The 18,159-nt window shown below is 32.8% G+C and overlaps 2 protein-coding genes across 2 annotated transcripts in view; one reads left to right on the top strand and one right to left on the bottom strand.

The window, feature by feature from the left end:
• Window positions 1–5,544: 5,544 nt before the first annotated feature.
• LOC133195228 (protein trapped in endoderm-1-like) lies at window positions 5,545–6,519 on the top strand. Its single transcript, XM_061331085.1, has one exon. The coding sequence runs from the start codon at window positions 5,545–5,547 to the stop codon at window positions 6,517–6,519; it is 975 nt and encodes a 324-aa protein (XP_061187069.1).
• Window positions 6,520–12,821: 6,302 nt separating this feature from the next.
• LOC133195858 (reelin-like) overlaps window positions 12,822–18,159 on the bottom strand; it is a 34,815-nt gene continuing 29,477 nt past the window's right edge. The window contains exons 40-51 of the mRNA XM_061331824.1: window positions 17,519–18,067; window positions 17,152–17,347; window positions 16,724–16,899; window positions 16,513–16,619; window positions 16,020–16,199; window positions 15,335–15,546; window positions 14,815–15,056; window positions 14,554–14,708; window positions 14,142–14,358; window positions 13,808–13,922; window positions 13,471–13,649; window positions 12,822–13,245 (exon numbers count right to left, since the gene is read on the bottom strand). Coding sequence (XP_061187808.1) covers window positions 13,188–13,245; window positions 13,471–13,649; window positions 13,808–13,922; window positions 14,142–14,358; window positions 14,554–14,708; window positions 14,815–15,056; window positions 15,335–15,546; window positions 16,020–16,199; window positions 16,513–16,619; window positions 16,724–16,899; window positions 17,152–17,347; window positions 17,519–18,067 — 2,386 coding nt within the window. The 3' untranslated portion in view covers window positions 12,822–13,187. The remainder of the gene's footprint in view (window positions 13,246–13,470; window positions 13,650–13,807; window positions 13,923–14,141; window positions 14,359–14,553; window positions 14,709–14,814; window positions 15,057–15,334; window positions 15,547–16,019; window positions 16,200–16,512; window positions 16,620–16,723; window positions 16,900–17,151; window positions 17,348–17,518; window positions 18,068–18,159) is intronic.

Raw genomic sequence — 18,159 nt, 5'->3', positions numbered from 1 at the left:
ACTGTGTGCAAGGATATCAAAATGGTATTCTCACAGTGTGAGAATATCAGAAGTGCGGCAAAACTTACGATTTTCCTTCCCTTCACAAAGAGTGTTTTTAAAAAAAATCCCCGGCCTGTTATAAGATATAGTTAATGAGCCATCCTGACAGAGACTAATAGTTATACTGCCAAAGTTTTTCCAAATATGTCGTTAAAAATCCATGTAAACAACGTCTTTCAATCTCGCAATCGCTTAGCTATGACGTCACAGCCTATAACACTGTGTTAGGAAAAAACAGAGGCGAAGGGAAAATCTAAGAAAATGTAATAAACAGAAAATTCAATGTTTTGTAGATGAATATGGAATTTATTTCACTCCTGAGACAGGATTTTTTTTTATATTTTCACTTGTGCTTCTCACTCGTGAAAATATCAAAAAATCCTTTCCCACTCGTGAAATAAATCCATATTCAACTACAAAACATTGAATATCCTCTATATATGTGTAGTAGAAAACAGAGCGGATAAAATACCCCTTTCATTAGTATGAAGCATTTCAGTCCAAATTCGACTTAACGATAAGTTAATTAAAATTGTAAAATTAATGCAAACAAGGTCATTAAACAACCATTGAATTAACAAAATGTTCACTTTGAACGAGACTGTTGAGAGCATTCAAAATGGAATAAGCATGATTTCCTGGAATCTACCCACCCCAACCCAAACCCCCAGAAAAAAAAACAAATGTTAATACATGTATATCTGAAAAAAACTGTTGAAAACCTGTTTCCTTATATTCTGTACAAAGAGTTATTTTTCCCCGTGTTATTTTCGCCCTTTTGCACTTGAGTATATTTTTTACAAATTTTTAATTCGTGAAGACACCATACTATTAAGGAAGTGATGCTCTGTTCTTTGAATTCGCCATGATTTAAAATTGCTCTCTTGTGACCAGGGCGAAAGGGGCGAAAATAAAACGGACGAAAGTTTCCTGCATACATCTACAGTATCCATACATAAGCTTCCTTTTTGTGTCATACATGTAATGCATTAATTAAATGGAATATAGGTAATACCCCTTGATGTTATCCTCATCCCCTGACATTGGAAATCATCATTATCAAAAACCTGAAAAAAAGTCATTCTTTATCTTATGATATATTATATGGTATATAAATCATGAGCATTTGAAATCAAAGTTATAAAATATCTTGAAAACACTTGAAAATCTCTATCCCTAAGACATATTTAATTAAACTATTTGTAATGCGCTTTTTATTTATTGATTATAGTTTGTATCGTATAATCTGTCTTCCTTATGTCACAATATTACGTATATCAATCTGCATGACGTTTCTTACATCACCCTCTGGGGACAGGTAACCTTCCTAGAAATAGAAAAGAAAATCATTTAAAGTCCCATCCCGAAACCTTGTGTCATTACGAAGTAAATGATACGCACAGTATATGGCCATAAATGAGTCATAATAATATCATTTTTTTAATATCTATTTCATTTAAAATCCAATACTTTATACTTATGTTTTTATCGTGAAATCAATTTTAGCCCAATTTCTAGAATTTTTTCACAAGTTTATGTAGAATTGTTTATCATTTCTTTTCCTAGGATGAAAAAAGCAAATTGATACAATAATCACATAGAAAAAAAATTAGAAATCGTCAAGAACATTTTTCTAGGCCCAAAACATCATGATTTCTTTAAAAGAAAATGTGCCACAAAATTTATATTTCGTATTCAATCTGTGATATTCCACATCCCCAACAAATAAAATTATTTTCAAATTATGTGAAGAAATAGCAACAAATGCTGCATTCAAAGGTGTTTTACGAGGGCTGTTAGGAAATACTTGAGGTATTTACTATTACTCCATAAAGTAAAGACATAAATTAATGAAAATTTTTCAACATTTTATCAACAGCAAATAAAACAAACCTGCAAATTTCCTAATTTATGGATGATAAGAGAAATGTCGATGAAAAATTATAAACTTTTAATTCATATTTTCATCGACCTGGAGCAACATCACATCGTTTTTTATAATAAACGTCATGTCAGCCGTAGATCTTTTCTCTTGTTAAAACTATGGGAAAGCTTTAACTCTTCTTTCTCTGCCATCACATATAACATTCTGGATATTAAACTCTTTTCTTTAACTATTTTAAAAAATGTGTTGTTGCTATTCAAATGTAAAATTACACGAAATGGCATATACAGGTTGGCTTGGCAGTTCTGCAGTACCGCTTTTTCCACTGCGGTTCAACGTTATTTAGTCCAAGATGGCCGTCCGGAGCCTTTGCTTTTACTCTGGTTGAATTATATTTGTAAGAAAAAAATGTACCAATGAAAAAAACAACCCCCTAGGCATTTTTTATGTTTTAGTACACTGTAGGTAACTTAGTCTGTACAGTTCTCCACAATGCTGCACAGTATTTTAGGTATGCTCGCTGCGCCGCCATGTCCTCAAAATCCATTTTTTCGTCTTTTTGAGATTTCTATACCGTGCTTAAATTTGCTCATGATCTCTGTATTTCTTACCCAAATTCTATCACACTTGCAGAATAAGTCAAAATAAAACTGAAAAGTACAGACATATTTTGAATTATTTTCGCTCTTACTATGGGTCCCCCAGGAGTAAGAACGTAGGTGTTACTTTTTTCAATATCTGATTTCGTGATTGCGCCGGGTAGCCCTACTATTGATACATTAATATACCTGAAAAGAAGAAATAAAATATATGTAAATTATATCTTGCTTTTATTAATTCTTAGTTTCTGTGAAATGTATGTGCCAATTTTCATTATTTATTCATAACATTTCTTTGGAAAGGAGAATAAACACAATGTATCAATAATGTCCAAACAGCCTCCTATTGATTAAAATTGAGAAAGAAATAAGGTTTGCTATAATTCTTTTTTCAAAAAGGCATATTTTAATAAAATAAATTAAAAAATATATATATATATCACTTATGGGCAACAATTTTTTCAGTTCATGGCCGACATTTTTTTAGTATATATATGAAAATGTCGATCGCACTTTGTTAACGTAATTAATTTGCAACTTTGAATTGTTCAGAAAACATATGACGAAAAAAAAACTTTTTAAAAAGAGTTTCTTTCCGAGCATAAGTCATCAAAGCTCTGACCAAACTGTTATGCGTTTAATGGATTTATGAAGGAGGTCAACTTTAGTTAACAAGATAATTAATAAGTAATAATTCAGTACAAAGTGAAGTATTCATACCTATTCATGTCTCATAGCACAGAGGTTGCTTAAGACTAGATGCATTGAGTCTGTTCAGCAAGTGTTCTGGGATCAGCCCCACTCCTCATCCTTTACTTGGTCAAATATCATTGAAACGATTGAGATTCCTATCCCTGAATTTTTCTTGTTGCACATGTCAAGATTGAGTATTATCTTTGGGCATCTGCCCGGAAGCTACAGTCCCTGAAACGTTCTACTTTCCCATTTTCCCGTTTGTTCACCGTGCGTTCATCGTTCGCTCTCTGTTCACAGTTTTGCGTTCAGGGTTCACAATGCGCTCGCGTTCACCGTTCACAAAGCGTTCAGCGTTCGCTCTGCATTACAATTTTAAAATATGAGTGCATTTATGCAATACGTCCAAAGACCTTTGTAAAATATTTAAATTTTTTTCTCATTATTTTACACGGAATCGCCTTCTCACGGAAATATGCATGGTTGTTACAATCGTTTTAATTCATTCTGTAAGTCAGTAGTTTTCTCTTCTAAAATCCACATTATTTGTAATGGTTTTGTATATCAAATAAGAAAACACATATTTATTTTAGAACTAGAATAATTTTATCTTTCATACTACAGTTTTCGGTAACAATTACAATGTTTTCAAGCGATAAAAATCGTGTGATTAAAAGGTTGAATTGAAACATCACACATTTATATGTGCAGAAAATATTGTGGGAAACTTAAATTAATAGTCTTACTTAACGTGCATGTATCGTATTTCTCGGGACAATTTTGGAACATATATTTTTTTTATTTATTCATTGATTTCTTTATTTCTTTATTTTGAATTCTTTTGTCACCTGACATTAGAATATAATAGAATAGTTTCAAGGCAAGGAAAAGATCAAATGCATTTCGAATAAATCGTTCATCTTGCGTTCACCGTTCACGTTTCGCTCCGTTCGCGTTCTGCGTTCGCTCACCGTTCATCAAGTTGCGTTCAGTGTTCACACATCATTCACTCACCGTTCGCTCTGCGTTTGTTCAGCGTTCGTTCACTGTTCGTTCAGCGTTCGTTCACCGTTCAAGTGGGAAAGTAGAACGTTTCATTGACTGTATTCCCATTCCAAGGATGTGAATAAAAATTATGAAACTTTATAGCACATCTACAGGACACTACTAGTCACATTCCAAAGAATGATTAAGCTAATGTTTAAATGTGTTCTTGGAACAAGGATTTTAGTTGTAGAAAATGTCGTCATTCCTACATGTAGAGTCCATAGATATTTATGTGTACCCATAAAACTGCTCTGACCTACAAATTCATAACTCATATATCAAAGACTTATTTTCGAGGAAATATCTAAAAACCAAACAGATAATTATTCTTAATATCATGCAAAGAGAGGGAAGCAGACATAAAAATAGTGATGAGTGATAATCTCTTTTCATATTTTTGATGCAACATGAAAAATGTGTCTGTTCATCCAATTGTGTTGTAATGTTCCCCTCAAGATAGAATGCATGCAAGTATTCAACAAATATTCAACACTGCATCTTACCATTGATTAATATTATTAGAGGTTTGACATTTTTTTTTCCAAATTAAAAAAACATTCAATTCTTTTACGTACTTAAGATATTAAAACTTCGACTTCCCATTCACGTCATATGTTTTCAAAAAAATAAAAATCAAAGACTATGCTGAGCAGTGCAAAGGGCAGAGGAAAATAAGTTTCGCAACTGTCCAATATCTGTAAAAGGACTGAAGCAGGACAGCTGACAGCAAAGTAAACCATTAGTCAAAGCGTTCATTCATAAAGTATCATACTGATTATTAAGAAGCTTTTCTTTGTATATAACATATTTACATAAAATAGTCAGTGATCATAACAATGAAATATTAGATAAAGAACAGCCAGTTTAACAGTGTTAAGCACAACACTGAATTAATTCAATTAATGCCCTATGAAAACTTGAAATTTAGAAGGAAGTATGCTCAGACATAAAAAAAACTTCTTTTTAAAAAGATCCGTTAACTCAGGCTTTTGATCGAGTACAAATGAAAGGAAAACCAAACTTCGAATTATTGACCAAAGATTACGCTCAAGAATTCATCTGATACTCGTTTATCTGTATTCAATGTTGATTAATTAACATCTAAACAAAATACAGAGTAGAAATGAAAGAAGAAGAGAAATGAACTAGAATATAAACCAAAGCACAATGATGATTCAAAATCCTAAAATCCATATTCAACACAATGTAAAGGCCTTCTTGTATTTTTTCATTTGAATGCAGGAGGAATGAGATCCTGTAAAGGGAGAAAGAAGAAAAATGGCTTGGAATAGGAGTGTACAATACAGAAAATCAGGAGTTTCAGAAATAACGTGGAATTTAACCCTGCATAAAATAACGACTTTAGCCATTTCTTCGATGGGCACCATTATTAACCTTGTAGCTATTTTTGTGATAGTCAAAGGGGGACTTCATCGTCAGAGAGCATTCACATTTGTGTTGAATTTGTTTATTGGGAACTTACTGATGTGTTCTGTTGCTTTTCCCTTGTATAGTACACCAGCCTTTTCCCCTGTCCCTCAAGATGACATAAACTGTCCTTTTTCTGGATATATCCTTTTCACTTTAACAGGATCAACGTTATTGAATTTAGTATTAATTGCAATAAACCGTTATGTACTTATAGTGCGCTTTACTTACTATGAAACAATTTATAGAACACGAAACACGAGGATAATCCTAGCAGTAGCTTGGCTTTTTTACCCAATAATATATAGTCTTCCACTGAGTGAATTGTGGGGAAAATTCCAATTCGACCAACGGAGACTGTTTTGTAGTCCATTGAAGACTGATGACGGATTTCCTTATTTTGTTCTCATCGTTTCATCTATAACTGCCTTTCCATCCCTAACGTTTTGTTACATAGAAATTGTTCGAAAAATTAGATCCAGTAACATAAGAGTAAATGACACACAGAGTGAAAATACTCAAAGACAGAAAAACGAAAGACAATTGCGTCGGTCAGTCTTAGTGACAATTTCAATCTTCTGTGGCCTGAACATACCTGTAATTGTTGTATCCATTGTGGATCCTAAAGTTGAAAAACTTGACCCACAGTTTCATTTCTTTTTTATCTATGTTGGAATGTTGGACTATATAGTCAACACTCTCATTTATTCTTTTTTGAATCAACAAATAAAATCATCTTTTCTGAATACATTCAGATGGATTTTAAAAACAAACAGAACTGAGCCTTCCAGAATTCGACATGCTGAAATACAAGAAATATCTTAAAATCAGATTGTTTTCTATCATTGAAAGGGACATTCGAAATATCATACTACTTTGTGCTTTCCGCAAAATCGAGAATTTTCCACGTTGTTCATGACGATGAAGTTTAATTAATTTACTTTATATTCTTTTGTATTAAATACATTGAATGTCTATTTCCATCTTCACCCATTCTGTTCTTGTTTCATATAAACTTAAGAAGTTTGACTTGGCCCTTTGTATATAAACTACAACAGAAAACTTTATATAGAGTGAAAATATAATAAAAATCCTGTCTCACGGTTGAAATAAATTCCATATTCAACTACAAAACATTGGATTTTCTGCTAATTACATTTTCTTTGATTTTCCCTTTGCCTCTGTCTTTTCGTCAAAGTTGAATGGTTGAGGTGTCATATCTAAGAAATTTTGAGATTGGAAAAAATTGTAAACATGGATTTCAGCAACATATTTGGAGAAACTTTGGCAGTTTAAGTCTCTGTCAGGATGGTTTATTTACTCTCTATTTTATAACAGGCAAGAGAGTATTTATACAACATTCTTCGTGTAGGGATGAAAAATCGAGAGTTTTGCCGCACTTCTAAAATTTTCTTACACTGTGACAGAATACCATTTAGATATTCTTTCACATTGTGTCAAATATGACTTTTATTCAATGAATTACAGTATTTTACTGTTGAAAATAAATACTTTTCATACTATGCGTAACCTTATTTAACTTCAATGTAGGTGCAAAGTTTAAGGAAAATTTATTTTCCAGGTAATTTTTAGGAAACGCCTACAAATACTCCACATTCACTAAAGGCTAGTATACTAGGACATTTCTATGTTAAGCTCTTAAAAGCCCATTTTTGAAATGCTACAGTTAACTTTGCTTAAATGTACATGTAATATGTGATGTTGTACATTATATGAAAGAAACATATATTTCTTCATTTTAATTTTCGAAAAGAGGCATCTCAAAGTGTCAAAAGGTTCCAAATTTTATAAAGTATCACAAAGATAATGATACTTAGAATTAATACCAAAAAAATCCTTTTGAGATTTTCATATCTCTATGTTAAAAGAACGAGGGCGCTTTTGATTGGCATTCGGCAGGAATCTGGGCGCACTTGAAAAGTGAAAAATTTATTGATCAGTCACACGAAATTTTAGCATTCTTTTGATCATTTGGGTCCCTGTGAAATCGGAAAGGGAAATATTTTCCAGAAATTGTATTTTGATTTGCTAAATAATAATCTGAAAATAGGCTAGATGATTCATTTGGTACAAAATGTCACATTTTTAAACACGTTTTTCTAAAAATTTGCTATCTCTGGGTCCTCTCTCCATGATTTTCAAATGTTATTTGTATGCATTCTAATTCAAAGAAACAAAAAATCATTTGTAAAAAATGGAGAAAAAACCCAGAGACCATAAAAAATGAACTTTTTCCCCAAAAGAATTCTAATGTGTAAATGCGGTGCTTCATTGTCGTTTTAAAAGCCAAGTTGAATGTGTAGCGATGATAGCTCAGTAATACGCGTTACCCGTCCAGTGCAATGGAGACGAAAATTTTTGGTTCGATCCTCATATGGAGCGTTAATATTTTTTTAATGCAAGCAAACAATTCTTTTGTCAGTTTAATTTTTTTGTACCGATTTATTTTAAAATGGATAAATTCTGGTTCTATTGCACCGAGAGCGAAAGCAATTCTTCCAACCTACTAATGCTTTAATATACACATGTACTTGTAATTGCATTTAACTATACCCTTATTATCTTGTAGGTGTTTATTATGATTATTTATATGAAACATTACTATGTTAAAGTTTGATTATTAAGATAAGCGGACCTAAATATTACAATTTGACTTGTTATTTCAAACTAAATCTAACATTTTCCTATGTGCGTAGCTATGTAAAGCCTGTCCAGCTGTGGTCAGCCGACCAAATCGTGGACATTTAAACTATAAATGTTTCGTACACATGATTCCTGCAGATCACACGCCAAACACGCCCATCTTCTTTCGAAAGTATATATATCGTATTTCTTCTTTTATATCAACTTTTATGACCTCTTGATACGCTTCAGTTTATCATGATGTCATAAAAACACAATGACGACGTGTAATACCCTTCAGCTAAAAACTCTTTTTTCTTCTTCATTTTATTTTATAAAAAAAATTATTTTTTAATTCATTTTAATTATATTAAAATATTTTCTTGAAAAATGAAAATACACTGTATTTCACAAAAATTTGCAAAATATTTCGCAATGAAAACCCAATTAGGTTGGCCACCTGAAAATATACATTACAGCTAAAATGATTATTCGAGTCTTGTGAGTCTTGATTTTTTTCATTGGATATATCAGTATTTTATTGTACCAAAAATTGGGTTTTTCTTATATATATATATATATATATATATATATATATATATATATATATATATATATATATATATATATATATATATATATATATATATCTATCTATATCTATATATATATATATATATATATATATATATATTCTTCCTGCAATAAATTTTGATCAGTATGTAGTCCATGGAGTATTATTAGATTCAAAGACCTGGTCTTCATTTTACTTCCATCCAAAATGAAATGCTATAAAACCTTAATTTCCAATGTCATATGTTGTAATGAAAACAATTAAGAAAGTTCTTTTCATTTACGGAAGATTCCCAGTGTTCAAAATACCTGTCACCATTTTCTTGAACAATACATGTTCTATCACGGAATGATTTGGACAAACCTCTCAGATATACTTCTTAATTTTAGCTATTGAGTGAAAGACAAAAACATTTTCGTCAAATAAGGAATACATGACATATAAATTATATCAGATAATTAAATACATGTTGTTTTAAAGGGACTAACAACTCATATTTCATTATTTGATGTATATGTAACTATTGTGCAGATGATTATGCAACGACTATTAACAGCGAATATGTTCTGAATGAATAATGTGTTACACTTAAATATATATATAAAGAGTGTGGCTCTTTCAATGCAGAGATGAAGATAAGGCTGGTTTGAGTGGTCGACAGGGAATTCTTACTCCTCCTAGGCACCTTATCCACCTTTAGAATTTCTAGGGGTCCGTGTTTTGTGTTCTGTTCACAGATTTGTAATGTTTGTAGTTTTTAGAGATCGATCACTGCTCGCTATCTTCACCTATTTCATTTAGGACAACACTGAATGATACTCCTATATAACAAGATGTCCAGTTATAGCCCATTTAGATAGCAAATACGATAAATAAAATGAAACAACACATTAGAGGCACGATTACTTGATCATGATCATTTTTAAATGATCATCAGATACAAAAACGCTTGATTTACATCTCATATATTTTAAAGACATAATGCTGCAATATCCACTTTTCCGACATACATGTATATCTTTGCAGAAACCCTAACATAAAAAATTGGATGTTTGAGATATTGGTTGAAATAAAATTGTGGGATCTCACCCGTTGATATAATTCATGTTGTCTCAAACGGATAAAAGAGCGATTTGCCTTATCCATACTCATTCAAAAGGAAATAAATATCCTTACCTACAACAGTGTTACATGCTACAGACGTATTATTGCTATTAATTATAATCAATACGAATTTAGCCATACACTTATATAAATTATTAATATGTTATGGGTAACAGGTGACCAAATCGATAAGCTAATTAGGTAGACCACGAAGATAATCCAACTGAATTGAAAAAAAAAATCAAGCAAAAACTCCAAAGCAATAAAAGAAAGATCAGTTCTATTAGAATGAACTTAACATTTTCAATCTCATTGAAGTCATTTCTTTTTTATTAGAATACCAGAGCACAATTCTTTGTTTTTTTAAAACTATATCAACCTTTAAGTTTCTACTGGATGCAAGGTTCCAAAGAATATCACAATGAAACAAAAAGATTAAACACATAATATATCACTTTTTAATTAGCAACTCTCCGGTCGATGAATGAAATATTGGGTATTGGATTACTTTAATAAGAACCCGGGAATAAAATAACATTTCTTTTTACAAAAATCATATTGCAAGAATGAACCCAGGTATAAAATTACTTTTTCCACAAAAAATCATACTGAAAGGATGTGATAAAACAATTTATCATTATACAAAGAATGAACGTCTGTCTTAATACATGCATCTCCTTTTATCAAAGAAAAAATATTAATTTGTCAATTTATGTTTAATACATACAAGAGGCCCAAGGGCCTTAACGGTCACCTGAGTATAATACAACAATTTAGAGGATCCCTAGAGTATAAAATGAACTGAAAGGTGAAACTTTGTTGCCCAAAAGCAAGAAAAATAGGGTAATCGGGATCAACAAAATAATTAGTTTAGTATTCATAAACAGTTCATAAATTAGGTTCAAATCTGTTCCCAATTGTTCACTATCACCATACAGTATATTAACAAACTATCTGTACTATTTAAATTCCTTGTGTAAATGTCTTACATTGGCATCTCTTGGTCTTTAATGAACATTTAATAAAACAAGTAATTTTTGTCTCATTTTTATTTATCTATTAATTACAAGTCTACCTGATCATTAGAACTATGAAAGTACTTTTTGTATTATACAATAAAAATTCTTGCATAATTCTCTTATTCTATTAACCTTTCAAATACTTTATTTACAGTGATTAATCATCAAAAGTAAATGGCAAAGGGGAATAACTCCTCTCAGTAGAATGCAAATTAATAGAGCCCAGGCAAGGACCAGAACACTTGACCAAATAGTCCAGATGTTCAAAAATCTGGTAAAAATACCCTCTCTTATTAAAACTTTTACTCTTTTTGCCTCTGATATGCCCAGGTGCAGAGAAGATTTTTAAAGAAATAATGCATTTTTACTACAGATTCACTATATTATCAATAGAGCCCCCCCCCCCCAAAGAAATACCAGAGCCTCTGACCATGGGACCAGAAGTTTGCTCATCATAAGTTATCACTTTGTTTATCTGCTTAACACTAAGGAGCAGACAGGATTATTTAATAGAATTAATGCATTTTCACTATATTATCAAGAGCCCCACCCTTAAACCAGCACATCTGAACCAGGGGTCATGCAATTCACTACTCTGGAAAAAGCACTCTTGCTCATCATAACTATACACTTAGCTTCTTTGCTTTTTAACCAGAAGCAGAAAAGAATATTTTAAAAGAAATATTCCTTTTTCACTATATAATCAATAGAGCCCCCCCCCCTCTTTTCACCAGAACCCTTGACCCTGGGGCCATGAAATTCACAATTTTGGAAGAGGTATCCTTGCGTATCATAACAATGTACATAGTTCGTTTAAAAAATACCCAGGGGCAGAGAAGAAGATTTTCAAAGAAATAATTCACCTTTACTATAGGATCTATATAGCCCCGCCCTAGCACCAGAATCCCTGTCCCTGGGGCCTTGAATTTCACAATTTTGGAAGAGGCATCCTTGCTTATCATAACTATATACTTAGTTTGTTTAAATAATACCCAGGAGCAGAAAAAGAAGAATTAATGTATTTTCACTATATAATAAATAGAGCCCCGTCCTAGCAACAGAACCCCTGACCCTGGGGCCATGAAATTCACAATTTTGGTAGAGTCACTCTTGCTTATCATAACTATGTATTTAATTTGTTTCAATAATACCCAGGAGCAGAGAAGAAGATTTTCAAAGAAATAATGCACTTTCACTATATGATCTATATAGCCCCGCCCTAGCACCAGAACCCCTGACCCTGGGGCCATGAATTTCATAATTTTGGTAGAGTCACTCTTGCTTATCATAACTATGTATTCGATTTGTTTCAATAATACCCAGGAGTAGAGAAGAAGATTTTCAAAGAAATAATGCACTTTCACTATATGATCTATATAGCCCCACCCTAGCACCAGAACCCCTGACCCTGGGGCCATGAATTTCACAATTTTGGTAGAGGGCTTAATGCTTATTACAATCATGCCAACAGTTTGACTGCTTGATGTCCAGGAGTAAAGAAGAAGATTTTTAAAGATTGCATTAATTTTGGTGGTTTTAGCCCCACCCCTCAGGCCCCAGGGGGGCAGGGACCATGAAATTCATAATTTTTGTTCCCCTTCACCCATAGATGCTAAATGCCAAAATTGGTTGAAATTGGTTGAGCGGTTTCAGAGAAGAAGCTGAAAATGTTCAAATGTTAACGCACGACGCACGATGGACGACGGACGACGCACGACGCACGCCGACGGACAAAAACGGATAGCAATAGGTCACCTGAGTGACTCAGGTGACCTAAAAAGTGAACATATACATTATGTGTGGATCCACTAAACATGTATTGATACATATTGAGCAAATTCACGTTTCTTTGGGAATATGAAATGTAATTTACATGTTCCTCTGTTAAGCATAATGGATACTGTCATTTTTTTTCTGCATCCTTTACACTGGATTGATAGTCACAAAAGAAAAAAAATACATAAATTATTTCAACTCGTTTAAAAAACATAACTCATGTAATATTGTTATACCATAAATAAAAGAAAAAGTACTGCAATCAAATATTTCTAAAATCGTTGAATTGTTCATTAAACTTAAATAAATTATATATACAAATCCCTTTTCACTGGAATATCAGTTAAAATAATTAAACAACAAGATAAAGTGTTCTGTTATGTTGTATCACCACTCAGTCTGGAACTATATCTCATATTGTGCACTCTATGGTCCCTGAACAAAAACAAAGACTAAAGTAAAAACTTTCTATATACATTCCTCATATTCGATTAGAATATATCAAACTAAAAGGAACCTTCATTTTCGATTAAATTATAATAGTGCAACTATATGATTATGTTCATCACACTGAATTCGGCGAAGTTTCACTTCACATTTAGGTGTTAAATGTTTATGAAATAAAAAATATTATTAAACCTTACTAGTTCTTCTAATTACCTTATGACCTCGACTTTGTCGATGGCCCACTGATCATAACCTTTGTTACGATGGACCGGCTGCCACCATCGGAATTGTACGCCTTCGTATTTAGCGTCATCTGGTATATCGTAGGCTGCTCTTTTTGGCAATAAATATTCTTCAGCGTCATGGCGTGATAATAACTTCCATTCGGCTCCCTAAAACAAGTACTCGCGCTGTTTTTAATCCAATTTATGAGTAAGAATTTGTTAAAGATGCTATAGTGATGATAAACATTAATGAGATAAGAAAAATCTATGAAAATTAGTAGCTTCATTATAATTTTATTCCATTGCAAAAGAGGGAATTTGAATACCCTATTAAGAGTGTATTGAAGTAAAACGCCACTGTATGATCCATTCCTTCCAGATTGGATATTACAGGTTTCTGTCTGAGCTGGACATCCGATTTGAAGAACGAACATTATTTTTCTGCAGATGCATACAGCAATGTTAGAAACATATACTTAAGGCTATTTCATATGAAAGTACACTTCTTTTTCTAGTGAAAAGTGAGGTGAGGAATGATGATAAACATGTAGGTATCCAAAAACATAACTGTATTACATATTTACCAATAAGAGACTAAATCATTATTTTGATGTATTCAATGAACATGATTTTATATGCATTCATCAAATATCTTTTTACCTAGCTTTTCTCAGATCCATCTCTACTGTTTTTGCCTCTCGATGTCCACATCCGTTAAAATATAATGTTTTGCCATGAGCAAATGGACGTAGGGCCCCACAGCCAAAACCTATCCCACCTCCAGTAATGGATTCCCAATAAAATGAGAAAATGCCTCCTTCAAAGGAGTCATACATTGTGTTTATCAAACTGCCTGGACGAGGAAGACAAGATTTTCCTAAAAGAAATAAAGATCTCCCTGTAGCACTTTCTACTCCATGTTGAAATCATAATATTTTTTGCAGAAATAATGAATGAACAGATGTATTTTGATCATTGTACTAAAAGCATCACATGTGATATACCCCTAGGAAAAATAACAGTGCATGAATGCATAATTTGATTATTAGAAATCTAGTTTAATAACATTTACCAAAGTATCCCCTTTCACAGAAACATTTTCCATTCACACAAGTTCCCCTGGAATGACACAAATCTGGACATGTCTCTCCTACATAGATATCATCAAGTGCCCAAGACGTTCCGATTAAAGAGCTGGCATCCTGTATCCATCGGAAGCGAGTATAACTAGATAAATGTGGAATAATATACATATTTGGCACTGATTTATCAGTCTCATTAGCAATACTCTGAATCAGTTGTGATTGCGGTGATATTCTGAAAAAAGAAATACCTGGAAAATGTTTTCTCAGTCAGAGGAATGGTAACAAGTGTCCATGAATGATATGTATCGTGAGTATAGATAGAAGCCGAGTGATAGTGTCGGGGCTGACATTCTGACAATTGAGCATGGTCTGGCAGACAGAGTGGACGCACCAGGTCCCAGTGGTCACTTCTTGGATCCTTGTTGTATTTCAAACGTAATGGAGCATAATTATCGCACGAATCATATATGTCATCACATCCTACTGAAATCTGTTAAAATGTTTGAAAATGACGATTTTAGATAAATAGAAGAAACACAAAAGGATACAAAAGCACAGATGTTTGTTGCAAACTAAGATAAACCCCTAAAATTTATCCAAACTACATGTATCTAGCATACCTTTTGGTTTTTATTTTGAAAATTTCAGTCAAAATATTTTTTTGTAAAAGGCACATTAAACCTAGATCGCTTATGTTCTGATTCAGTTGTTACAAAAATGGCGATGGCGTTACTCTCACTAATAAAGGCATTATCAATTATTAATTACCTTGAATTGGAGCATAAACCCCTCTTGAACAATAAGTTGACTGGTTGTGAAACTTCTATTTCCTTTACCTTCCTCCCACACGATCGAACTGTCACCTTTTGTACACATGTTGTCTTTAATTTCTCCAAACAAATTAAATTCCCAAGGGGCATCACTTTGTATTGCCTCATCAAATGAAACCTGCATAAGGCTAGGATTGATTTCTTTTCCGCCTAAGCAAAATGATATTGTTTGTTAAATTTTCATGTACTTTATGGACAAATCAAGTTTTTATTTTCTTTAAGATTAACAGTTTCTTTTCTACTGGGTAAAAAACACAAATGTTTTTTGGAACCTTGCATATAGACTGGAAAACTAAATCATATTGATGAAGCGTATAAGTTCAATGATCTTTCTTCTTCTCGATGTTAGCTTTTGCATAAATATTTAAATTGTCTTTAAGATTTACTTTATCAATTTTAAAAATATGTATTTAGTTCCTTTTCGTATTCTATAAAGAATGTGAATAAATCAAACTTTTAACACTACGAATTCCTTTTGTTATCATAAATATTGTATTATTTTTATATACAGGAAGTATTGTGAACCTGAGTTTTTCAGACTCACAGTTTAAAATACTGATAGGGCATGCAAGTCTGTATATTTGCCAGAATACGAAAACAGGTAGGTAATTATCATAACAAACCTATAAGGATGTTGTCAATAGCCCATTGTGGTCCTGTTTGTTCCCATTGTCTGTTTAGCGGTTGCCACCATCTCAGTCTCGTATTCTTTGTTCTAGCAGGCTGTGGTAATATAATGTATTCCTGCTTGGGACGTTTGTATGTGGTGTAATCCATTACATGCAGATCTTCCCATGTCAATCCTACAAGAGAAATATGATTATCTTTGTACAATTGGATAAGATGGGTGTCCAGTTATGAATTATAATTGAGATACACTTAGTATAATGTTCATTTGATAGCATATAAAAATTTACAAATGGACCCTGAACTTATATTTGTATTGGAAGGTCCTAGACGACCATCAAAGTAATGACTATATATCTCAAATCACTTTTTTATGTAAATCAACCAGATACCAAACTATTTATCCTAACATATTCCTCATTGCATGGTTCATAAAATATATGCCAGCTAATTTTTACCCTTTCAGAACACAAATGATTTATGACGTACCACCATTGTTGCTATACTGTAGAATGACACTCTGTTCATGAGATTGGGGAGAGAAGCAGGTAAGATCAACGTCTATCCCTCCTATTGATGCAACAAACTGTACAAATCTAAAATTTGAAAAAGATTGTTACATTTATTTAACAACCCTTGTATTTAGATTCAAAGTATTCTCCACTCTCACCTTTCTCTTCTTCTTTTAATCAGACCTTACCTTGTGTTTCTAAGGTCCAGATCGATGGTGACTAGTTGCCTGTAGTTGGGCCCTTTGAAGACTGCTGCTGATCCTTCTACAAGATTTTCACAGGGTTTTCCTATTTCTCCTCCCTCAACCAACGACCACTTTGATTTATCAAATATACTGTCTTCAAAATTGGCCTTTAAGTATGTCTATAAAAATAATATATGAATAACTATGTGAATATAGAATATCGATTTTTAAAATAAAATTTAAAGTACCCCCAAAGATAGATATGATTTTCGCCCAAGGATGGCAACTTTAATAATTATGAACTTTTGAGGATTACAAATGTGATCATTCAGAGAGAACTAATTTTCTTAAAGATATACTAATAAGAGACTTGTTACACGGTTATTTATATATCACTTCAAATTGCTGAATTTGATCGGGAGCTGACTTACAGGGTTATCAATTCTATCATATTTGCAATTTGATCCCGAATAACCAGTATCACAGGTACAGAACGGGTACTGACAACGTCCATGTCCGTTACAGTAATCATCACATCCCTCACCAATGTAAACATTACGTATTCCCCAGTGATGGGAAGGTCCGTAATTGCCGTCTGCGTTTTGGATCCACCTGAATCTTGTTGAGCTACACATAATGAAAGGTGTGATAAAATTCACTTGCTTCTCTAAAACTGCACACTAAGACAACAAAAGGGCAGAACTTTCTGCGGTATTTAAAATGTGTTAAAATATACATTGTAGTTACATGATTATCTTTATTGCCATGAAATTAATTTTCTCCACACATTTATCTTACTTTGAAACAGGTAGACCTTTCAAAATATATGAATATCTTCTCCACATTCCCATGGGCTCACTATGATAAACACTTCCCATCTGAGGTCCACTGTTACATTGTGGATCCTTGGGTAGACACTGTGGAAAGAGATGAGACCACGTGACTCCGTGGTCTGTAGAATACTCAAGGTGCACTGGTGGGCTCGATTGATTAACCTTTTGTTCACAGCCCACATTTAGTTCAAACTGGATGAGGTATTCATTCTTAATGCTTATTTCTCTCGTCTCTAATACTGAATTCTCTTTTGTTTGAGTTGTACCCTGCGCAACGTTAGGTTCATTACAATAAATTGAATTGGATGCCATATTATCATCACTCATCCAGTCTTTGTAATTGAATGTTCCTCCGAAATCTGATGTAAAATCTTCTGGGTTGATATCTTCTCCTCCTATTCTGATATTGTCTATAGACCAGTCACCGACTGGAAATCCTCCATGTTTGGGCTGCCACCAACGGAGTCTGACTCCATTACTTTTTGCTTTGTCTGGTATTTTAACGCTTAGATATCTGTATCAAATATAAAATTCATTTTGAGCATGTAATCAAGTTGCAGGAATTCTTTTTTGTAATGTGCAGATTCATTAAATGTTTTGTATTAC

The sequence above is a fragment of the Saccostrea echinata genome, unplaced genomic scaffold (assembly GCF_033153115.1).
Source record: "Saccostrea echinata isolate AGI-Se365-2 ecotype Australia unplaced genomic scaffold, CSIRO_AGI_Sech_v1 ptg000029l, whole genome shotgun sequence".
Lineage (NCBI taxonomy): Eukaryota > Metazoa > Mollusca > Bivalvia > Ostreida > Ostreidae > Saccostrea > Saccostrea echinata.
The sequence above is the reverse complement of the archived record's forward strand: the minus strand, read 5'-3'. Positions and strand labels throughout refer to the sequence as shown.